The following is a 25242-nucleotide window of genomic DNA, read 5'->3' as shown; positions in this document are numbered from 1 at the left end:
GGTGTGGGACAGGATGCACAGACGTGTCAAATAGCACTTTGCCCGGATGCTTCCATGCCTACATACCCAGCACCACGAACACCAGAAGACTTACAAGAACAGTTTAAAGGACCTCAGCTAGTCATGTTTTCTGTGTGGCTAACATGGTTCCCTGTTACACCATGAGGTCCAGAGGGGCGCAACCGGGAGGTGCGGGGAAACCCAAACCCAGTGCCCGCGCTGGGAGGGTGTGAGACAGGAGGCCTAGATAAGCTGGGTGTCTCGGGAGGGGAGGCGGTTGGCCTGCCTGTGCCACAGCTTTGCAGGCATCCTGGGGATGCTCAAGGACTCTGGGTGGGCATGGAGAAGCCATTCGGGGGTTTCAGTGCTAGAGGGCCCTCTCTGGCTGCTGCGTGGGAAGGAGCCAGCTTCCCCACAAGGGTGAAGAGGGTCAGGAGTCTTCTGCATCAACCGCAGAGTTGGCCTGGCTGGGCCCCAGGTGTTGGCCGTGGGTGATGCCTGGGTCTCCTATTTGGGGAAAATCAGACAGAGGCACCACGGCAGACAGAGGCGCCTGAAGCTGACTGTTTCAGAAAGCAGTAGGACTATCAGGTTAAAATTAATTCAAACTAATTTGTAAATGATTAATAATAGCGTTCAACTCTGAACATTTGTTGGTAGAAGATGGGTTGAGAATTATATTTTTAAATGGTCATATATATTTCACATAATCTTAAAAATGACAGTCAAGGTCATAGTCATCCTACAGCATCCCCAAAGCCCAATCCTACCTCACAGCTCCTCTTCATAGATCCCTCCTGTGTGAACTCCTCTCCAAACTTCTCTCCAGCGCCCCAGCCATGAGGACTCCGTGAACAGCAGTACAGGGAGGTGGAGTGGGTCCCCGGCAGATACTAGAGGTTAGTGGGAAGTTAAGTTGGAACCAGTCACTGAGGAGCTTTGGGTACCAGCGGAGTGCTCTGCATCCCTGTCTCATCCTCTGGGACAATTGCTGGTGGTTCCTGTGCCGTAGAAGGAAAGAGCAATTGCTTCACAAGCTTCTGGTGGATGCTCAGACACGTCACTTACTAAAGGGTTAGGTAAGGCAAGTGGATAGTTCAGTACCTTGGGCTTTAACCAGGTGTTATTTCTTACCTAATCAATCTATTCAGTAATAGATTTAAACAATTTTATAGAATTGTATTAATTTTGCCCAAATCCTCAAATTGGCATAGTTGGTATTCAGTCTGATTCTCCTTACAGTGACCTTTTCATTATTCCCTGTTTTTCCCCTTTCATTCACTCTGCAACAATGTATCACATTATCATTCTTTAGGATACTTTGCACTTGATACATGACAGACTGTGTCAGGTTCTCCTGGGCTCACTCTGTGAAGGAGGCATAGACCTAGGGCTTACACCAGTACCGCCAGCCAGCTCAGTAGTCAGCTGGGGCATTCACTTGGAAGCTGTGGTGCTGTGTGGTGCTGCCACACTCCTGTAGGCATTGCTCCCATCAGTCTGTCCATATACACAGAAACACAGGCACATGCATGCATATATGAAAGGGTGTGGCTCTTACCACTCTCCATACAATAGGAAATACAAATTTCACATGTCGTTTAAAACTTGAGAACTTATTTTCAAATGTCACAACATCGGAATTGGAATGCATACAAGTGTTGTTCCAACTGGACAGTAAGTAATACTATTAGAGGAAATAACTGAAATGGTAGACTTGCTTGAAAGTGTTGATAAAACTCTTAAGGCAATACACAGAAGACAATTCTTAGCTTCAAATATTTATATCAATATCAAAATAATGAAAGTAAATGAAGGAAATCTCTAGCCAAATGAGTAGATAGAAAAGTAAGCCAAAAGAAACTTGAGGAAAAATAAGCAAGATAAGAGGGAAATATTAATAAGGTTGAGAAAAGAAAAGAACTAAATGAATAAATCATTAGTTATAAACTAGTTCTAAACTTTAGAACTAAATGATTAAATCAAGAGCATAGTTTTCAAAAACATGAGAATATAATCTAGCTGACTCAAGAGAAAGCAAAAATATTTAAAGGAATAATTATTAAAGAAAAAATAGCCATCAAAACAAGAAAATTTGAAAACATGGGTATCATTTTATTTAACTTTATGTAAAAGATTGAAATGAAGATGAAATGGTTAATTTTCTAGGAAAACTCAGGTTACTTGGCCCTGGCAGATACAGAAAGCTTAGGTGGATTTATTCTTAAAAAGGAATACAGATTTTTAAAAGAACTATTTTATCAAAAGTACACTGTGCTGGGCCAGGGATTTAGCTCAGTGGTTTCGCTGCCTGCTGTGCAAGCACAAGGACCTGAGTTCAATCCCCAGTACCAAAAAAAAAAACAACAAAAAGTATACTGTGCCTAGATGAATACTCACATACTACACATTCTCACTGTACCCTAGCCTCAAACTTACCAAACACAATCAAACTTACAAATTTTTATCATATCATATTGGTGCCTAAACATTATACAGGTAGCACAAAATAAAATAAACTATAAAACTCTCTCAATTTTGAGTATTTATATCATTAAAATTTTGAACAGAGTCCAACAAAGAAATTAGAAAAAATACATAATTAAATAGAATTTAGTCTAAGAATAAAAAAATCATTTAAGTATTAGAAACTATTAACATAATTAGATGTAAAAACTCATGATAAATCTCAATAAGTTCTGAAATTCCTATGATAAAGTTCACTCATTCCTTGTAAAGTATTCAACTAAGAAAGAATTTAAGATCTTTATATATATATATATATACACACACACACATAAACATCCATGTATACTCATTTGTATGTATATAGATTTCCTTAACATATAGTCACATTTTAACTTAAAATATAGGCATACACACCATACATATACATGCTTTCATAACATATACTGTTCACATACATGTTTATCTACATATATACATAATACATTTATATATATACATATATAATCATAAAATCACCACTTAAAGAAGAAAGATTAGCGGTATCCTTACTAATGTTAAAAAGAAAACAATTTATTTTCTGTCTCTATGTGCATTTAACATTAAAATGCAATTTGACATTGTTTTACTTTTAACATTTTGTTGAAGATACCATTCGAAGCAATTAGACAAGAAGATATGTTGATTGGAAATAAGAAAGTGAAATATCTCTATGAAAATTATATAGTAATAATATATGTAGAAAATAGAAATTGAACAACAAAATATACTTTAAGATAGAAGATACATAATCAATATAGAAATATCACTAGCATTTATATATGACTTTTATGATTAAAACAAAAATCCATCTATAATAGAAACAAAGTTTAGGGAAATTTAGGAATAAATTTAGAAAGAAATGTATAAAATCTGCCTAAGAAAATTTTTAAGTAATTTAAAAGCCATTAAAGTGTTCTTTAACATGTAGACAAATATCTTTTGTCCTTGATGTGATAACTCAATGTCATAAGTGTATAATTTCTACCTAATCTAATCTATAAATTTAATGGAACATTAAGAATGTTTTCTGATATTAAACACATTTATTTTGCAAGTCACAAAAAATAAACATTTAAGTATGTCTTGGTTACTTTCTTGTTGCTGGAACAAAACTCCTGACACAAGTTAAAGGAGGAAAGGCTTATTTTAGCTCACATTCTGTAGAGGTTTCAGTCCATAGTCAGCTGCCTCTGAGGCAGGGCAGCATGGCAGAGGGGCATCGCAGAGGAGAAACAGTCCATGGCCGGGCAGGCAGTAGCCAGTGTACCTTCTGGACCTTTATCCCATCCAGGCTAAAACCCTATTGGATGGTGCCATCTGCACGCAGGGTAGGTCTTCCCATTATCCACACCAAGAGCTATGCTAAACCCATTAGTGCATGAAGATATCACACATCCTCAATCATTACTCACAGACCCTAGATCCACCTGCCTCTGAAAAGCCCCACTTCTGAGTGCATGAGGCTTTGGTTTACATCTGGGTACAAGCCAGAACAAAGTATAATAGGGAAAACCTTGGAAAGGAGAGGAACAAGAGGGAATTAACCCTATCAGAAATAAAATAATTTTATAAAGAATTTAAGATTAAAAGAACATACCTCTAGCTCCTAAAGATATTGACAAGTAGAAGGAAATGCAAAGTCTAGAAATAAACCCAAGTGCATATAGATATTTATAATATTAATATGCAAGGATATATGCCACTGGGTGAAATAGGAATTTTAAAAATATAATAATGAATTGATAGGGTAACCACGTGGAAAAAATGATAAGATTAGCATGCCTTATATCATTCCTGAAAAGAAACTTGAGATGCATAGAAGATCTGAATGTGAAAGTGGAAATCATACAGATTTGGATTCAACAGTACACTACTGAACACACAGTCCCAACAATATACAAAAACACACTCACAGAGTTTTCAGTGCAGCATTATGTGTGGTAGCAAATGGCATATGTCCTCTGCAACAGCTACACTGTGCAGCACTGCGAATGTGCACACCGGACAGTGCAACTGCACCAACTGACCTGGTATGATTTCCATGTACATGGCTAGAGGTTTTTCTTAAATTCTTTTATTGGTACATTGTAGGTATACAACACAATTACATTTCTCACTGGGAACTTGTGCCTTTACAGGATGCATCTTGGTTCTTATTTTTCCCCATTCCTAGCCCTCCCTTCACCCCCTCCACCCTTCCCTATTTACCAAGATTTTATTTCCATTTTTTCCATTTCTCATCATTTTTCCTTTCCCTTCTTTCCGTTCCCCTGCCCCTCCCACTACCCCTACCCCTTTGGAACTTTTCTTCCTATTTTGCATTATCGATTATTCATTCTAATCATTGGTACATTTTAGGTATACAATATAATGACATTCATCATTGGAAATTTGCACCTTGACATAGTCTCTCTTGGTTCTTATTTTTCACCCTTCCCCTGCCCTCCCTTCAACCCCTCCACCCCTCCCTATTTACAAAGATTTTGTTCCTATTTTTCCATTTTCTCATATTAATTCCATACCCTTCTTTCCTTTCCCCTACCCCTCCCACCTCCTTCCCCTTTGCCCCTTTTCTTCCTATTTCACAATATCTATTATACATTTAGTCCTTATTTACACTTTCAGTTTCTCACACCAGAGAAACTATTCGGTATTTATACATGTGTGTCCCATTTATTTCACTTAAGAGTATCACCACAATGTGCATCCACTTAGCTATAAATGTCTCTAATTTCTTATTTTTTATGGCTGAATAGTACTCCGTTTTATAAAAAAAACCCACATTTTCTTTATCTCATCTCCAGTTGATGGGCATTTGGGCTGTTTCCAAGTTTTAGCTATCACAAACTGTGCTGCTGTGAACATGGGTGCACATATATCAGTGCCCATTTTCAGATTGGGTCTTTAAATTTGGGAGGTCTGATCTTTTTAAGTTCTTTATAGATTTGAGATAGTAGACCTTTGTCTGAGCAACAGCAGGTGAAGATTTTTTCCCACATTGTGGGCTGTCTCTTCACACTGCTGGTGGTTTCTCTTGCTGTGCAGAAGCCTTTTAATAAGAAGAGATCCAACTTGTTGATTGTTTGTGCTAGTTCACGAGCAACTGAGGTTTTGTTCATAAAATCTTTTCTTGCACCAATGTCTTCAAGAGTTCTACCTAACCTCTGTCCCAACTGGTTCAGCATTTCCATTTTAATATTTAGATCTTTAATCCATTTCAATTTTAGTTTAGTGCATGGTGAGAGATATAGGTATAGTTTTAATGTTTGGCAAGTTGAAACCCAATTTTTCCAGCACCATTTATTAAAGAGGCCATCTTTCCTCCAGTGAGAGTGTTTGGCTCCTTTATCGAAGATAAGATGGCTGAATGTGTCTGGCATTGTTTTTGCATCTTCTAATCTGTTCCACTGGTTCTCAGGTCTGTTTCTTTGCCAGGACCATGCTGTTTTTATCACAGTATCTTTGTAGTATAGTTGCAGGTTGGGGATTGTGATACCCTCTGCCATGTCTCTGTTACCTAGAATTGCTTTTGCTATTCTGGGTCTCTTCTTGTTCCAAATGAATTTTTGGATTGTTTTCTCAAGGTCTGTGAAGTATGTTGCTGGGATCTCAATTGGAATTGCATTGAATCCCTATAGCAGTTTTGGAAGTATGGCCATTTTCACTGTATTAATCCTTCCTACCCAGGAGCAGGGGATGTCTGTCCATTTTCTGATATCATCTTCAATCTCTCTTTTCCGAGTGCTATAGTTTTCAGAGAAGAGGTCTTTGATTTCTTTCATTAGGTTGATTCCTAGGTATTTCAGTTTTTTGGATGCTATTGTGAAAGGAATTGTTTGCCCTATTTCTCTCTCAGTGAGTCTGTCATTGGTGTAGAGGAAAGCTATTGATTTTTGTGTGTTGACCTTGTAACCAGCTACTTGACTGAATTTGGTTATTAAGTCTAGAAGACTTTTGGTGGAGTTCTTGGGGTCTTCTATATAGAGTATCATGTCATCTGCAAATAATGACAGTTTGACTTCTTCATTTCCTATCTTTATTCCTTTTATTTCTTTCTCTTGTCTAATTGCTGTGGCTAATGTTTCCAGAACTATATTGAACAAGAGTGGTGATAGTGAACATCCTTGTCTTGTTCCTGATTTGAGTGTGAAGGATTTCAGTTTTTGACCATTTAGTATGATATTGGCTGTTGGTTTTTCATAGATGGCTTTTATCAGTTTGAGATAGAGACCATCTATTCCAATTCCATCTATTCCAATTTTTTGTAGGGTTTTTATCATAAATGCATGTTGGATTTTGTCAAATGCTTTTTCTGCATCTATGGAGATAATCATATGGTTTTTGTCCTTGGCTCTATTGATACAGTGTATTACATTGATCTATTTGCGTATGTTGAACCATCCCTGCATCTCTGGGATGAACCCCACTTGATCAGGGTGTATGATCTTCTTGATGATCTTCTGCATTCTATTTGCCAGTATCTTATTAAGGATTTTTGCATCTATGTTCATTAGTGAGATTGGCCTATAGTTCTCCTTTTCGGGTGGGTCTTTCTCTGCTTTGGGGATCAAGATGATGCTTGCTTCCAGGAATGAATTTGGGAGTATTGCTTCCCTTTCAATTTCATTGAAGAGTTTAACCTGTAGTGGCAGTAGTTCCTCTCTAAATGTCTTGTAGAATTCAGCAGTGAAGCCATCAGGGCCCGGGCTTTTCTTGTTAAGTTTTTAATTCCATTTTCAATTTCATTGGTTGATATTGGGTTGTTCAGAATTTTTAGGTCTTCTTCATTCAACTTTGGTAATTCATATGTATCTAGGAATCTGTCCATTTCTTCTGTGTTGTCCATCTTATTGGTGTATAGGTTCTGGAAGTAGGTATTGATGATCCTCTGGATTTCTGCTGAGTCTGTTGTAAATTCACCCTTTTCATTCCTAATTGCATGGATATGGGCTTTTTCTTTCCTTTTTCTGATAAGGTTGGCTAAGGGTTTGTCAATTTTGTTGATTCTTTCGAAGAACCAACTCTTGGCTACATTGATTTTTTGTACTGTTCTCTTAGTCTCCATTGCATTGATTTCTGCTCTGTTCTTTATAATTTTCTCCTTTGCATGAGCTTTGGGTTTGTCTTGCTCTTCTTTTTCTAGAAGCTGGAGGTTCAGCATCAGGTTGTTTAATTGGGCTCATTGTGTTTTCCTAATATGCATATTCACTGCTATGAATTTCCCTCGTAAGACTGCTTTCATTGTGTCCCATAGATTCCGATATGTTGTATTGTCATTGTCATTTAATTGAAGGAACTGTCTGATTTCTTCTTTAATTTCCTCTATGACCCATTGGTTTTTCAGAGGAGTGTTGTTTATTTCCACGTGTTTATGAAATTTTTTGAGTTTCTTTTGCTATGGATCTCCAATTTCATCAGACTATGGTCTGATAATATACAGGGGATAACTTCAATTCCTTTGCCCTTATTTAAACATGTTCTATGAGCAAGTATGTGGTCTATTTTTGAGAATGACCCATGTGCAGCTGAGAAGAATGTGTATTCTGATTTTGTGGGGTGGAAGACTCTGTAAACATCTGTTAAATTCATTTGTTCAAGAGTTTGATTGAGTTCTAGTATTTCATTACTTATTTTTAGTCTAGTTGATCTATTTGTGATAGTGGGGTGTTAAGGTCCCCCACTACAATTGTATTAGTGCATATATGACTTTTCATGTCCATTAGTATTTGTTTTATATAGTTGGGTGCACTAGTGTTTGGTGCATAGATATTTATGATTGTCATCTCTTCCTCTTGGATTCTTCCCTTTACGAGGATATAGTGTCCTTCTTTGTCTCTCTTAATCAGTGTTGGTTTGAAATCTACTTGATCTGCCAAGAGGATAGCTACTCCTGCTTTTTGGGGGGTTCCCGTCACACAGAGTATTGTTTTCCACCCTTTAACTTTCAGTCTATGAGTTTCATTTTGAATTAAATGTGTTTCTTGTATGCAGCATATTGTTGGATTTTGCTTCTTGACACATTCTGCCAGTCTATTTCTTTTGATTGGTGAATTGAGACCATTAACATTGATGGTTATAACTGAAACGTATTGACTTATCATTCCCATGACTTTTTGTTTTTGTTGGGTTCTCGCCCTTTAGATTTAATTTCTTGTCATGCCAGATGGGTTCATTTTTCTTTTGCTTCCTGGGGTTGTGATCCTCAATATCTGTTCCTAGGATATTGTGTAAAATTCTTTGGAGTGCTGGTTTGGTATTCACAAAGTTCCTAAGGTGCTCTTTGTCATGAAAGTATCTTATTTCTCCATCCATTTTGAAAGATAGTTTTTCAGGGTACATCAATCTAGGTTGGAGGCTGTTTTCCTTTAGGGCTTGGAGTATGTCACTCCAAGCTCTTCTTGCCTTGATGGTTTGTGTTGAGAAGTCTGCTGTGATTCTAATGGGCTTTCCTTTGTATGTGATTTGTTTCTTTTCTTTAATTGCTTGTAGAACTTTGTTCTTCTGTTGAGTTTCTGGAATCTTAACAATTATATGCCTATGTCTAGATTTTTTTTGATCAAGGCTATTTGGAGTCCTATATGCCTCACTTATCTGTATGTCAAGTTCTTTCCCCCTGCTTGGGAAGTTTTCTGCCATTACTTCTACAAAGAGTTTTTTATGTCATCTGCACTCTCTCCTGTTTCTTCATTGACTCCAATCAGTCTTATGTTATTCTTCTTTGCATCGGGTAGCAGCTGCTGGATTGATTTCTCATGTTCCCTTATAATTTTGAAACAATCTTTCTTTTCCTGGTCATTAATTGTAATCTTATCTTCTATATCTGAAATTCTGTTCTCACATTGGCTCATTCTGCTGTATAGACTTTCAATGGAGTGTTTCATCTCCTGGAAATCTATTTGCATCTGTTTTATGGATTCCATTTGTTTCCTATGTTGGGATTCCATCATGTTCCTCAGCTCCTCTCTAGATTTATTAATCATGTCTTGCACTAGGGGCACAATTTCTCCTGTTATCTGAGAAATTATTTCTGATTTCATTTTTTCCAGATTGCCTTTTGTTGCCAGTTCAGTGGGTCCAGGTGGTTGAGTAGCAGAGTGTTCCATCTCATTTCCCTTTGAGGTTGCTGTAGGTGATCTGGAATTCTGTTTTTGAGACTTATTTACATGTTTTCTCATTTCGACTGGGGGTGGGGGGGTGCTGTTGGCGTCTGCGTGGCTCACCTCCTCTGAGATGGGACAGGTGGGCCAGGGGCCAGGAGTGATTGTAGGCCCCTTCCTCTGGGCCAGGAGTGGCAGGACGTTTGGCCACCTGGAAGCCCCTTCCTCTGCACCAGGAGAAGTGGGATGGCGGCTCAGAAGCCCCTACCTCTGGGCAGGAATTCTTTAAATGCTGAGAACTTGATTAGCTCCAGTACAGTGGTCTGGTGGTCCGGTGTCTTCTGTGTCTTTGTAGTGTGGAACCAGGTGGCTGTATAGAGAAGAGGCCAAAGGACCGGGGGGTGGGTCCAGTGGATTGCTGCCGGAGCGTGGGCCAATTTGGCTCCTTCCGCTCGACTGGTGACCCCGGGACCACTTCCAGAGACTTGCCTGTCTGCAGAGGGCTGATTCGGTGTTTTCCGCGTGACTATGGCTACATTTTAATAAAGGATGGCACGAAACTGTATGTTCATTGTGTGACAAGAAATGAAGGATGAGATAGAAGAATATAGAGGGAGTGTTTCCATAAACACATGAGTTTGTACATTCATACTGTATTTGTGTGTGTGCATCTGCTTAGTTTTGACAAAAACGTAAAGTCAACTCAGCCCTGGAACTACAGACAGGGCTGGGAAGTTGCTCTTGGGCTGTGCTGGGACCTGAACAGACACAGCATGATACTGAAGAGAAAGGCTAAGGGACACTTGGTTGAACATAACTTTTCATACAGTTTGGACAATTAGCCAACATTAATGTTTTAAATACTCAACCAAAAAAAGTGGGAGAAAACATAGAAATGGGTCAATCCATATATCAGACGGATACCATTATTACAGAAAAGGAGAAATATCCAGAGTATTTTTAAATAAAATTCTTTGACTGGATATATCCTCACTGGGATATATTTTTAAGGCCAAAATAACTGTAAATATATTTTGCATTTATTTATTTTGCCATAAGGATTGAACCTCGGACTTTTGCATTGAGCCATATCTCCCAGCCTCTTTTTTATTTTTTATTTTAAGAAAGAGTCTCATTAATTTACAAGTCTCATTAATTTACATTAATTTACAAGACTGGGATGGAACTGGCAACCTTCCTGCCTCAGCCGCTCAGAGTGCTGAGATTACAGGTGTGAGCCACCACATCTGTGTCGCACTTTAAATTACTGGTTGCTTTTGTTCGTATTAGGATGTAAGAGCTTTGAGATCAGTCTGTGTGCATTGTAGAATTGAGAAAATGAGCCAGTAGTGATGTTACTTGGAATCAAGGCTCCTACTATGGGAGAAAGGAGGTAGAAAACTGACGTGCAGGAGAAGAACGCTGTGATGTTTGATGGAAGTTGGAGCAATCCGCAGTTACTCGTGACAAATACATGTGTGTGTGCACACGGATGCACACACTGTATAACTTTATCAGATGAAGGGAGTGGAAATTAAGATGTGCTTAAAACTCATATTGTCCTCTCAGGGACCCTTTGAACCCAGAGGAAAGCATAAGACAAATAGTCGTGAGGTATGTCATCAAATACCTCTCAACAGCTCTCAGAACCGCCAGTGTCATCGAAACCAAAGAGGGCAGGGAAGCAGGAAGAGCATGTTCACAGGAGAGGGAACAAGGGAGCAGGAAGGAGGGAGGGAAGGGAGGGAAAGGAACTTAGAAAAGGAATGGGAGGACAAATAGAAACCGAGCTTTTGTGAATGGGGAGGGCATGAGGGGTCAAGGGAGGGCAGGGGAATGGAAAGAAAAGGAGAATTAAGATGTTTTCACCTACACGTTCCCCATAATGAATGTGATCACTAAGCATGGCAAATAGCTGCTGATAAAAATAAATGATAAAAATAAAAACACCACCAACAACAACATCAGCAACGACAAACAGAGAGTCTGAGGAGTAGTCACATCAAGGACCCTTAGGATACCGGAGTGAGGACAATGTGGGACCCTGCAAAGCAGAGTAGCAGGTGAAAACTAAGAAAATGTGAACAGAAGTAGGCGCTTCTGTTCAGGTGCTAAAGGTAGCTGGGCAGCAGTGAGGGATCCAGTCAGTGACCTAACTGGTCCAGAGCAGAGGAAATTAGGAGGCTCAGGGAGTCTGTCAGCTTGACCACTTCATTTTAAGCTAAAACCTCTTCTAAAGTAAAGCATTTCCTAAGGACAACCTAGTCGATGGCCCACATTCAAACAAGAAGTTGTTGGTAGAAGTGAGTCTTTCATCCTAGATGGAAAATTCAGGTGAACACAATGAAATGGATAAAAAGCAAGGCCAATGCCCCCAGGGAGCTCTGACTAGCAAAGGCCCAGGAAAGAGCTACTCCCTAGCTGTCAAAGGGTCAGATTCCCCACTGTGAAAAGGCAGGGTCTACAGGGGAAAATGTTTTTTTGGGGGGGTTGCCCCCTCCACATGTGCAAATACTGGATTTCCCAGGTTTATGCTGTCTAAAAACACACTGATAAGGCACTGTAAAGACTGTGACGTTATCTGCATCAAAGTCTTAGACAGTTTGAGCTTTCACCTTTAAGTCCAAATCCTTATAGCAGAAATACAAATTGGATCCAAGGATCTGAACAATGATCATTGAAGGTACTTTTTCTTTCTTAATTCTTTTAACTGGTTCTCGGAAATGATCAAATTATTCATTTAATCAGTGTTATTTGGATTGCTCACATATTGTTTCCTAGAATCACATAGGATATTTTAAAGCCAATGACAAGATGCTATGCTTTAACCAAAGGGAAGCATAGAATATTAATAATGTTAATGTGCATTTGAAGACAACATTTTATAGTTAAATCTACAGTTTTATGTATGTAAAATTAGGAATGTTTAATAAAGTCACTTTTTAATTCACAACAATTATTTATAATTAGGGAATGGTGTTTCTTTTTATTTTTTTTCTGGTACTAGGATTGGAACCCAGGCTACCATTGAGCTACACCCCTAGTCCTTTTTATCCTTTATTTTGAGACACAGTCTCACTGCCTTGTCTGTCTACCTGTCTAGGGTAGCCTAAATTTATGATTTTCCCGCCTCAGTCTCTGGATTACCTGGGATTACAGGTCTACGCAACCACACCTGGCTGTAACTGCTTAAATGTAGATTAAAAACTTACATTGTTAATTTCTTTTTGTTAAGAATTAGCACACTTCTATCAATGGTAATAGGACACAGATTGCTCAATTAAAAAAGGGAAATAAAACCACCCAGAACATGGTAAGAGACAGAGGAGTCAGATTAAAGTGGCTGCAATTGGCCAAATGATCATTTGGAGCATAGAGATGAATAACAGGGATATATTATATAGCACATTGAAGAAAAAGAGAATCCACAAGTCCACATTATATTCCCAGTTCTGCTACAATGTAACATTTTTATTATAATAGCTGCATTTCTGATTCCCAGATGGAAGGGGTAGGGGGAAAAACTTTCTGTTTACAGAAGAATACCAACTAAGAAATATAAAGAAATATTAGAAAAACAACCCTTTTACAACCAGCACAGTAATAACTGATTCACGGAAATTCACCAACGTACACTTAAGCCATTTTGTGCAAATTTGTTTGGCAATAGAATGTTTAATTCATTTCAAATGCCTGGGGCGACTGTTTTGTCTAAATACAGAGAGAAGTTTTTCCTTGACATCACTTAGCAAAGGGATCAACTGTATCAGCACTGATGACCGAACTGATGTCACTTGTCGGGCCGTGTGCTGCACAGGACACAGAGCGTTTGTGGGGCAGCTGGTGTGGGTGACTTGGCAGTGTCAGGGATACAGAAACAAAACACTAGCGTGGCTGTACGACCGCCTGTGACTTTCATTACATTGTTCTTGCAACATTTCTGCGGAAAGAAATTTTTCAGAAGGAAATCTGGGAAATACCTATGTCATTCCAAAAGTTCTCATTTCTTTGGTAGCCTAATGAATTGCTCATTGAATCTTTTGGTTTTGAAGTTGCAGAAGTACTTACTTTAATGAAGCAAAAATGGAACTGGAAATAGGGATATTTTAATTTGAGATATTTAGGTCTCTACTGTTACAGACTTCAGGTTCTTTGTCTAAATATATTGATTTTCATGATTTCATATACTTGTAAAATGTTTTTGCTGTACCTTTCGTAGCATTCACCACTTGTTTTTTTGTATATTTTGTGTCTAGATTGTTATCGTGGGAATGGAAAAAATTATATGGGCAGCTTATCCAAAACGAGGTCTGGACTGACGTGCTCCATGTGGGCACGGAACATGGAAGACTTGCATCGGTGTGTAGACTGTTCTTGGTACACGAACAGGGCCAATAGCCGTGTGCATGCAGACGCACGCTCATCTGTCTTTCTGCTTATCCTTTGTCTTATTAAACCGATGAAAACATTACATTTATCTTCCTGTATAACTAATAACATTGTCTCTGCATGCAGAAAACCTTTAATATACAATTCAATCCAGGGTATTTTATTGAGCACTCACTGTGTGTTCTGAGCTAAATATTCACCTGTCTATTAAAATGAGAGAACCAGGTTTTCTTGGCTAGCTTTATTATATAAAATTTTCAAATTATTTCAGGATTGTATATATAACTTTTAAAAAATGTATATATACTGGGCTGGGGATTTAGCTCAGTGGCACCGTGCCTGCCTCACAAGTGTAAGGTTCTGAGTTCGATCCCAGGTACAAAAAACCACTATATATTTAAAAATCTATACATAGAAAATTGCAGATTTTATATTGAACATATTCACACACACACACAAAATACCTGCTGGGCCCCAGAAATAGTCTGCTGTTTATAAAATTATAAAACAAGTATGACACATCATTGTGACCTACACCAGATTTCAAGTAAACATCCCAGAATATACACAATAGAGAAAAAACTTTCAGGTCAATGAAGAGCCCATCACAGGATAGCTCTCAATGAGTGCTGACATCGGGTGACTACCATATCCTTCTTGGGAATAATTCCACGTGAATAAGAATTTAAGGGCTCTGAGAAATTGAATCACTTTGTTTCTCTTACACTTCAATTTCAGAAAACCACATTTACTTCCAGAATATACCCAGTAGTGCCTGATAATGTTTCAATTAATTTATTTCACAATATCAATAGTTCTAAACAATGCTTTCTAACATACGTATAATGCATCTCATGAATATAATAAGCTACATATACACTTTGTTTTTAATAGCCCACTTTAAAGAAGTAAAAATGAATAGCCAAAAATTAATTTTAATGTGTCATTTAACCCAGTACTATATATCTAAAGATTTTTTACTTTGATATGCATTCAACATAAACATTTTTAATGACATCTCTTATGTCTTTTTTGTATATGCTCTACAATGAAAACCTGGTGTCCGTTTACACGGACCCCACCTTTCTGTGTGCATTGGTCACATACCAGTTCCTCAGTGGCCACACGTGGTTCGTGGTTCCAATACTGGAAGTGGCAGCTTTAGGACTTCAAAGATCTCAGCAGACTTCAACCTTTGAGGGTCTCAAGCTCCATTAGAGGAAGCCAGCGAGCAGGGAGTTCGTTCCTCTGCTGTGCCACAAACCCATGAAAGTAGATTCATGCTATGGGAAGGCGAAGCAGAGCCTGAGAGCCTCAGATGACCAGGATGGCCTCCCGAGGGGAGACCTTAGCTGAGACACACAGGAGGAGTAGCACTTGGCCGGGGGAGACACAGAAGGAGAATACATCAGCTCCAAAGCAGAGCTATGCAGAGCAGAAAGGTTAAGGTTTCTGAAAATTGGAAAGGATTTTGGCAAGGCCGAGAGGCTATAATTTGGTCAATGTCCACAGAGAAGAAATTCTGCAGAGGCAATCCAGTATTATAAAAGCCCTGCCAGCTGAGTGAAGAATTGTGGTTTTATCCTTAGCATTAAAATCTCTCAGTACAGAAACTGAAGCAAGAATTCAGATCATTTAAACTAAAAGCTGATTTCAAGCTGATTTCGGCTGGTTTTCAAAACTATTTTTAGGAACAGGCAGCGGTGAGTGGGGGTGGATCTGAGAGACTGAGAGACACTTTTTCCCATATCCTCCCAGCACTGCCTTGGGGCTGTCCCCGTGGAAGCTTGAAGTTTTCCTGCGGTAGTGTTTACTCCAAATGAGGACTCCCCTGCCTAGCGCGCGCGCGCACACACACACACACACACACACACACACACACACACATACATACATCCCTGAGGGCAGTTCTGCAGCACAGCCAGCCTACCCCTGGAGATGGGAGCTATGTAGGGAACCCCAGAACAATGACTCTTAATGCACGAAGTTTAAGATTAATTTTTGGAAATAGTTAAAAGTGACTTGGAAAAATTTCACTGGAAATTAATGAACTGTAAGGCACCGTTTTGTTTTAAGAACAAATGATGCAAGGAAGAGGTTGAACAGGAGGATTTTGAGCATTCAATTAGAAAGGTTGAACTGTTGCTTGGTTATCTGTCAGGAAGACATTTTGTAACTATATGGCCAGTAAGATTTCAGAATTTAATTATTCCTTTGGAAGTTTATTGTTAATTGTTAGTGTATTTTCTGGGTCTTTGTGTTACTGATACTGTTGATTCTTTCCATCTGAAACATGAAAAAATACTTTTACAATAGTTTGTATTTCTATGCATAATTTTGGGCTTTGCTGTCTCTTTCTGTTGCCGGTATGTCTCTACTTCTACGCACAGATACTGTCATTTGCCACTGTAGTCATTAAATAGAAGCAAAGTCACAAAAATCTCTGCTCATATTGTGCATGAAAAGCCTGTCTGGAAGTCAGTTTGGAAAAATGTATCCAATGATATTCTGAGGTTAGAAAACAGCTTCCAACTGTGACAAGAGAAACAATATGGATCCTAACAAAATAGCCAAATAGCAACAAAATAACTAAGTAGCAGCTAGCAGTGTCTGCTCGGAAGGGAAGCGCTAGCACTGTATCCTGTTTCTCACGAGTAGAGCAGTCCCTTCTGATGTCCGGCTGTTGTTTCCGCAGTCACATCTTCTGGGAGCCAGATGCCAGTAAACTGAACAAGAACTACTGCCGCAATCCTGATGACGATGCGCATGGACCCTGGTGTTACACAGGGAATCCTCTCATTCCCTGGGATTATTGCCCCATTTCCCGTTGTAAGTACAACTAACGTTATTTTTCAGTGGAAATATTGTGAATGTAGTGCTTCTCCACTAACATGATTTCTTAATCAGAGCTGTAAGTAATATAGGGCTCAGGAGCTGACTCCAAAACAAGGACATTCCGCAGACAGCAATTCACAAAGACACACCCCCACTCACACAAACACGCATTTCTCAGTCTCCGCCTTTCTCTCTGGATGTCACACACATACACACACACTCCACCGCCTCTCTTGTAGATCAGAAGGAATTCTGTTGACCAAATTTAGCGTTTCCTCCCTGAGAAGCTTCCCATTTGGATTCCAAAAGCAATAAATGGCCATGATTCCAACACTGGTGGACTAGAAAGATGCCCAACCAGAGTCCAGTTTACAGTGGAGTCCTTGGTCCCTTAGTGGTCACATCAGGTGACCTGAGACAGCCGGGCTTCCCCCCTTAGTTATTTAACTCAAAAATAAACAACATGGAGCCTTCTCCCCACTTCTCTAAGTCCAAGACAACTTTATTAAAAGCTTAGTACATAAACTGAAAGATATATGTGCAATCCTGTCATACATGTTTAGTATGCGTCTGTAAAACCTACGTTGCGTATTTCATGTAGAAGAGCTTTTGTATGACCATAAGAAATAGATGTGAGAACTCAGAAAAAGAATTAAGAAGATGAGTTTTCTGGAATAAATAATTGAGAAGACATTGAAACAAGTACAAAAAAATGAAAACAAAAAAGTATGAGAAATTTCTGCTTATCAGGTTGCCAAATAATAACGTGGTCGATAAAACTCAGTATTAGAGTTCAGGGAATGAGGTTCTCTAGCAGTGTACTTCTGTGAGTGAACTGAAACTCGAGACTGGAAGCCAGTTTGGAAGAGTGTATCTAACACACGGCACCATGGATTTGAATGAGGAGCTCATAGCGTTTGCATGACTAACTTGTTGGCTTGATTAATTTTGTGTTGGGAAGCTGCTGGGTATACCGTTAATGGTTCAGAGGTTTCCCGGGCCCCTGCCCCTGAGTTGTCGGCTGAAATACTGCTCTTGGAGTCATCTCTGGACGAGCCAGTGTCCCACTTCTGGAGCACAGCGACAAAATCACCCCACCGAGACCTCTGATGTGCATTACTATGCACCGGCATGAAATATGTCCTCCCTATAGCGTGGATTGCCAAAGCCTTTTAATGAGGCTGTGTCAGTGGTAACAGAATATTTTATTATCCTCACGTATCTGTGTTTACAGCACACATTCCCTATCGTGATGTTCAACTCCTACCTTATTCAAAAAGATCACAATTTCATGTGCTGAAAAACATCATCCTAAGAATGTTTTTCTTGTGAGAGGAGCCAGTGGCAAGGACTTTGATCACAGCAGTAGAAAGCCCACTTTAAGAAGACTGGTGGGATTGAAGAAGTGAGGATGTTTTCAAAATTGAATGCAAATACAAATCTCATGTTTGCAACATTCATTCCAATTTAAGGAGGTCATTTCTCACAAGTGGAAGCACTAGGCGTGTTTCATGAAGTTGTAGGTAAATTTCCTGAAAGTGTTGCTGGACAAGTACACTGATAAGTAAGATTGTGCCTGTGAAACATTTTTTAAACTGGGAAACTCTTTACAATAGTAATTAATTAAACACTTCATATACTTGCAAAGAAATGACATGTTCTGTGATATTTTTATTTCATCAGCTATGATGATAGTTTTTCAAATTAATTAGTGTTTTCCTAATGTTCTGCCATTTTTTCCATAATAGGGTTTCCACGGGGTTTGCATGCTTCCCGGCAATGTGTCTTCCAGATTTAACACAAAACAAACACATCTACCTCTTCAGAGAATAACATACAGTTTAGAAGTGATTAAAAGACCCCCCCCCCCCTTTCTCTCTCTCTCTCAGTGGAGAGTGAACCCAGGGTCTTACGCATGCTACGCAAGCACTCTGTCTATCTCGGACCTACAAGCCAGTCCCATTTTTTCCTGAATAATGGTTTTACCTCCCAGTATCATTGTGTGAATTCTACACTATTAACAATCTTGGAGGCTCATAAAAGTATACAGTGATCCAGGAAGAAATTTTTAAAAAAGTAATCTTGCATGTAGAACAAGTTGTATTACTTTCCCACTGAGTCTTTTTTGAAGACTCTCAGCTGCTCCATGTGGCACATGTACCACATATATTTAATTAAGTGTGAAGCACTCTCGGACAATCTTGTGGGCCTGTGACTCACTTTCTAAATTCAAATGAGAGAGATAGTACTCTAATAATTTTAAAGTTTTTCCCCCAAATTTTCAACTAATATTTTTAAACTAAAAGTGACTAATGTGCAGTTGAAAGACTTTAGGTGTTGCTAGTATTTGATTAAAAGCTATTGCAGATAATTCATTTTTATTTCCATGTATACTAAACATTAATTTTAATAAATATTTTTACACCATCATTTTTCTAACTGATATTTATGGCCAGGATTTATTTACATTTTCTTCCTGGTGAAAGGCTCATAACATTTATCTTTAAAAGATTTGAGTTCTAATTATTTATTTAACCTCAGAGGCTATGTTAATCATTTTCACACTGTACACTTCTCACACAAAACATTGAAATGTTTTTATTCATTTTTTCTAAAGTGCTTTCAAAGTAATATTTGACATATATATTTAAACTTATCAAACATATAAAAGTAAAATGTAGACATGCCTATATATCTGTACATGCACCCATTTAGTATATCTTAGAAAAATCTTGAATATTAACTACTGAGACTGCAGTAGCTGAGTTTCAGCTCAGATTGCTGAGTAACAATCTTTGTCCACTTTGTAAGTACTTTGGGCAAGAACTTATTTATCACTAACCCTCTGTTCAAACAGCTGTGCAATAAAGTGTCTATTGAGTATTGTAAAGAGTATCTTTTGCATAGTAAGTACTTAAATTTTTCTTAATTTCTCTGGTTTTATGTATTCCTTCACTCATATGTTTTATTGAGCTTGTGTTGCCCTAAATAGTAGGCATACAAAAAATATAGTTTCTTAACCAACCTCACATACTTTACAGCATAGAGAGGAGGCATTTATATAAACAATCACAAAGCAATATAATTACATAGTAAACATATATTAACATTACCGTATAAAGTAAAATGGGAACATAGATATTTGCCTGGAAAAATATGTGATGTTGCCTGGGATTTAGCTCAGTGGTTTCACTGCCTGCTGCACAAGCACAAGGATCTGAGTTCGATCCCCAGTACCAAAAAAATAAAAAATAAAAATATGTGGTGTTTTTAAGTTTTGAACCTAAGTTGAAACTTTTAGAATACAGTAAAAGCAAGGTGTCTCAGTGTTTCGAGAGAATCCCATAGTGAAGTTGTGAGGCCAGAGACACACGCACACACAAACTCAGCCTCTCTCACATAAGTAAGCCTTTTGTCATTTCCATGCTTTCCTTCTTCAAAGTGAAGTTGGACCAATCTGAAATGAGACTTTGACTGCACAGTTCTCAGACAGGAGCCATGCAGTCCAGAGCGTGGGGGACGTGGGAGTCAGGATCCTATGTGAGAGCAAAATGCAAAGGCCCTGGATGCAGCTTCTCATAGCTCGGCTCATTGTGCACCCGAAGATTCTATTGTGCTTTCTAAAAACTCGGAAAGCCAGTGTCTCCAAAAATCTGACTTTTAAATGGTATTCAGCTTAGGGTAAAGTGTGAGAAATGTTGGCCTTGAAGAAGCTTGGCAAATGTCGTTTATTTTCAAAGTGTTATTTTTGAAACCTAAAATTTATAACACCTATAAGTGTGTCAGACTTTAAATACTTACTAAGATACAATAATGAACTGATTGCTTTGTTGACCAAGTAAGCTGATACTTAGAAATAAAAGAATCAATACACAATTCAGGATAGAAATACTTTGCTCTTTCTCATCACAACATAAGGAGTAAATATCTAATTGTTCACAATTTCCAAGTAATTGACTTGAGTGGAAAAACCAGTCCTTCCTGACCATATTCTGGCTCGATTCCACTTTGTCCTATAAACTAAAATGCAGACTTCAGTGGGCTCTCGGAGAACCTTCTTCCCCCAGGATAAGCAAAAGAGAAAAGAACACGGTAAAATTTATTTGTTCTCCTTTACCTTTATCCATTTAAAATACCTGGGTCTGAAAAATGAAAATAAATAAAGACCCTTAAGCAAGTAGGAATTCCCTCAAGTACCCTCATAAATAACAATACAATTTGCACCTATTCCAAAGGAATCCATGTGCACTTATTCTTTTGTCCCCAGTTTATCTGAGCTCAGGGCACTTCCAGGGCTTAACACCCAGCTGGGTCTACACAGAGTCTGACTCGGCTCTTGCATTACTCTGAGCTGTTAAAGTTCAGCTTCAGGAAATGTCTTGTGTCTCATTTATACTGCACAAGCATTTCCAAACTCCTAGCATTTTCCAAGCCTTTCTTCGTACAGCAATTAAATCCCAGAAGAGGGATCATGAAAAAGGAGTGTGTCAAGAGGACACAGATAGAATCAATGTGTAGTTTCCAGGGTTTTCGTATTTTTCCATATTTTTTACTAACATCTGAAAAAAAGTCTTTGAAGCAGTCCAAGAACATACATTATCATCCTTTTTTTTCCAAACGAGACATTGATTTCCATCTTTCAGAGGGTTCCAGGGCATGCACAGGTTTAATTATACCAAACCATATGAAAATAAAATAATTTTCATAAAAAATTATGTAATCCAAACTACAACCAAAACAAAGCAATTTATCCAGAGGAGAGGTCCAAGTACATAGCACTGAGCATCTCTGGGATCAGTGGAGGGTCCACTGTCATCAGGGAAGTAGCCTGGTGTTGGTCACTCCTTGCTGCTATGTGTGGCTCAGTCCTGCACACCAGAGTGGAGTGCCTCACAGTCAGGAAATCAGGCTTTCCTCAGTCACGCACATTTGTCCTGCAAAACTGATACAAAATTACTAAAAAGGAGAAGCATTATGTTGTATCTTTAATAAAATATCAAAATTTTAGCTGGATATGCTGGCACACGCCTGTAATCCAAGCACTCAGGAGGCTGAGGCAGGAGGATTGCTGAGTGTTCCAGGCCAGCCTGGGCTACATAGTGGCTACATAGACCTATGTATGTAGTGAATTATTTATGTATCTAAGCATTTATTTTTACAGGTGAAGGGGATACCACACCTACAATCAATCTAGACCGTAAGTAATCTTTCCAGATATAAAGCATATCTGCATCTCTCTTCTACACATGATGTCGTCATATTTTTCCCAACAAATATCGCTTTAATGATGTCCGTCATAAAAAATAAAGCAGGTGCTTTGCTTTTATTAAGTATGTATTTTCCTGTGTGTAGGTGTAAAATAGTCAAAGACAACTGCATTCTGAATATGAAAATTCAACTCTGTAAGAAAATTTACAAGATATTTCATGTGGTTTTGGAAAGAGCACTCACGTTTACATTGAATTTGGGGGACAGTCTATAGGAAGGGCTATTTTTATGTGCACCCCCTCCAAATGGGCTCGGGGGCCACATCAGGAGGAAGGGGCCCGCTACAGAGGACCCTCGGTGCCGAGCTTGGCTGTCCTAATGCTCCATGCAAGCCCCACAGCCGAGAGGCGGAGGATGACACTGACAGAGGAGCCGGTCGCCTTCCGCAGGAGAGTCGCTGTGAGGCTGCTTGCTTTTCAATTTCACACATTTCTTGGGCTGAAAGAAGTTACTCTTTGGAAAGACCACCTGCAATACTCAGGCCGAAGCAGAAGAAAATCTATTCTAGACAGGAACAGACTAAAAGGATGAGATGAGGCGCTCACGGGAGGGGCCTGAAGTTGCCTTCAGGGAGGCTCCGAGTTATCTCACTGGGACACGGATGTCATAACGTCATTCGGACACCGACTCTAGGGGTACAGTGTGGACACCGTGCTCTCTAGATTCTTACTGTTACAAATGCAGAAAACCACATCATGTCATTCTGTTTTGCTCAGGGTGCAGGTTGCTGTTGACATGTAGACAATGTAAATAGCGTTGCCTCATTTTATCTTGAGGATGGTGAGGGAAGAACATTAACACTGCACTTGGAGAACTAAGTTTCAGTGGGTGCTGGGCAAAGCCCCTGTCACCGCAGTGATAAATCTTCACTGCTTTGAGCCAATGAGTTGTTCTGTGTCGGTCACCAATAGCGGAGGTGGCGGTCCTAGGGCTGGATGTGGGTCTGAGGTCATTTGTTACCCATTTCACAAAGCGTTCTGATGCAATTACAGTAGTTACACTTGTCTATCTACCCGTGCACTCAAAGGCAAGAAAAGCACTGGCTGCTTCCCACTGCTATGTGAAAACACCGTGTGTGGTCCTGATTTCAGATCCTGTGATATCTTGTGCCAAAACGAAGCAATTGCGAGTGGTTAACGGGATCCCAGCACGGACAAACGTAGGATGGATGGTTAGTTTGAAGTTCAGGTAATTACGAATGACACAAAGCACACTGTCTGAACCCTTTGCGAAATCCTCTTCCCAACAGCGTGGTCCCTGGTGGTCATGAAGCCTTGCCCTCTCCAAGTGCTCGCCCGGGGGTTGGAAGAAGGGATTTAGCAGCTTCTTGCTAAGCTGTGCGCCCGGGATCTGTAGCTCCTGCCTCTGACAGCCTTGTTACGTGTCCACACAGTCTCACAGGTGCTGCCACTGTCTTCGATTCCAAGTGACACTGTGGCTATGATTAAACAAAAGACAACTATGTAGAAGAGCTACTTCTGTCTTTTTTCATAGCTCCATAGTATTTACAATACGTATCTTACGAACTCTCCAGTCTAGAATAAGATGACTTAATTTCTAATATGTCTGTACGTAATTGTATCAGAAATGCTATGTTTATTTTTAAATTCTGTCATTAAATGAAAAAAATGACATTTAAAAATTTCACAGTATTTTATTACGAAAAAGAGTAACACCTTTAATAGTTGTAGTCTTGATTTTATAATCAGCGTGAATAAGGAATTTTAAATATGTCCACTTTCTTCAGTGGTCTTAAGAATGAGTGGTAGGCTCCTTTATAAAATCTCTTAGCAAATTATATCATAATTAAGCTTAGTCGCTGTCCTATAAGAATTATTGAACATGTGAGTGCACTTAAGATTTATTACATTTCATCACATCCCTTTGTATCGGTCCATGTGGTCATCAGGATGCCTACGTCTCCATCTGTGTCAGGCCACACAGCCCAGTGCTGAATTTCAGCTCCATTCCCAGGTGCGCCACGCACCTCTGCTCCTCCCTTGGAAACCCTAAACTAAGTGGCTCCCTTCCTCCATGCTTCATACCCGAAAACGTCTCATGGTGAAAATCCCATTAGACTATCTCCTCCGTTTCCTTCCTGTTCGCTCAACAGGAGCCTCCTAGTGGAAGAAGATGTATCTCTTATGGCCATTACATGGTATCTCTTATTGTCAGCGACATTAAAATAAAATAGAGACAGCTCAAAGCTGAAGAACTTTATGAATCAGCCAACTGTTGGCAAGCATGGCATTCTGTCCTTTGTTATATGACTTTAGCTCACCGTAATGTTGCAGGAGACAGCCTGAAGTTCTCTCCTAGTGTATCTCTCTCAAGGAATAACTTAGGAGATGTAGTATTTATGCCAGTAATCCTAGTGTAGCTGTCCTAGGGTTGTAGTACTGAAATGGAATTATGAAGCAAATCAGAATACAAGTGACTGCAATATGAAGATGTATAAAGGCCAACTCTTTCCAGTGTTTAATTTTATTTTGGAAAATGGTCTTTATAAAAGAAATTTAATTAATAGAAATTAAAATTTTTTATTATAGAAAATATTTAAAGAACCCACATCTCTCAGTTACTTAGTGGCTCTTAGTGGCTCTTTCCTAATGCCTAACCCCAGAGGGGAAAAACAGCTTAGACTTTTGAATTTTATTTGCCAAGAAGAGAATATAGAAAGATGCTTTTCTGTGAGTCTTCATTCCTGAGGATGCAAGTAACTGTTTTCATAAGATCAGAGTACCACAAACTTTTAGGACATTTTTCTTTTAAGTCCATATTCTTAGCAACAACAGCTGTTTGGTTATTCTTCCAAAATACATACTAAGAGAAGAAAAATTAAAACTCTATAAACTTTTATCATTCTGTGTGGTACAGGCCATAAATAACCATGAGCTTAGTCAAAGAAACTTCTAGCATTACTCTCTGAGCACGGAACATCTGTACTCCTTGGAAATGTAAATCACGACAAGTTGTACTTGTTCCATGTTTCTGTCAAAAATGAATGGACTTACGGATTTTGGATATCAGTAAATAAATATACTAGTACTTATTATTCCCGATAAATATTTTACAGATTCCTAGGTGATTTGTCTGGCGAAACTGATTTACTTTTATAAATGAAATATTATCTTGTGGGTCTTAG

The 25242-nt window shown here is 38.9% G+C and overlaps 1 protein-coding gene across 3 annotated transcripts in view; it reads left to right on the top strand.

Annotated features, from left to right (window-relative positions):
* Hgf (hepatocyte growth factor) overlaps positions 1-25242 on the top strand; it is a 74288-nt gene that overhangs the window by 40350 nt on the left and 8696 nt on the right. For all 3 annotated transcript variants that reach the window (XM_004839760.3, XM_004839761.3, XM_087206749.1), the window contains exons 10-13: positions 13862-13964; positions 16690-16823; positions 21991-22026; positions 23189-23285. In XM_004839760.3, the coding sequence (XP_004839817.2) occupies positions 13862-13964; positions 16690-16823; positions 21991-22026; positions 23189-23285 (370 nt within the window). The remainder of the gene's footprint in view (positions 1-13861; positions 13965-16689; positions 16824-21990; positions 22027-23188; positions 23286-25242) is intronic.

The sequence above is a fragment of the Heterocephalus glaber genome, unplaced genomic scaffold (assembly GCF_053883595.1).
Source record: "Heterocephalus glaber isolate CG9 unplaced genomic scaffold, H.glaber_assembly_v1.0 deba00000678, whole genome shotgun sequence".
Classification (NCBI taxonomy): Eukaryota; Metazoa; Chordata; class Mammalia; order Rodentia; family Bathyergidae; genus Heterocephalus; species Heterocephalus glaber.
The sequence above is the reverse complement of the archived record's forward strand: the minus strand, read 5'-3'. Positions and strand labels throughout refer to the sequence as shown.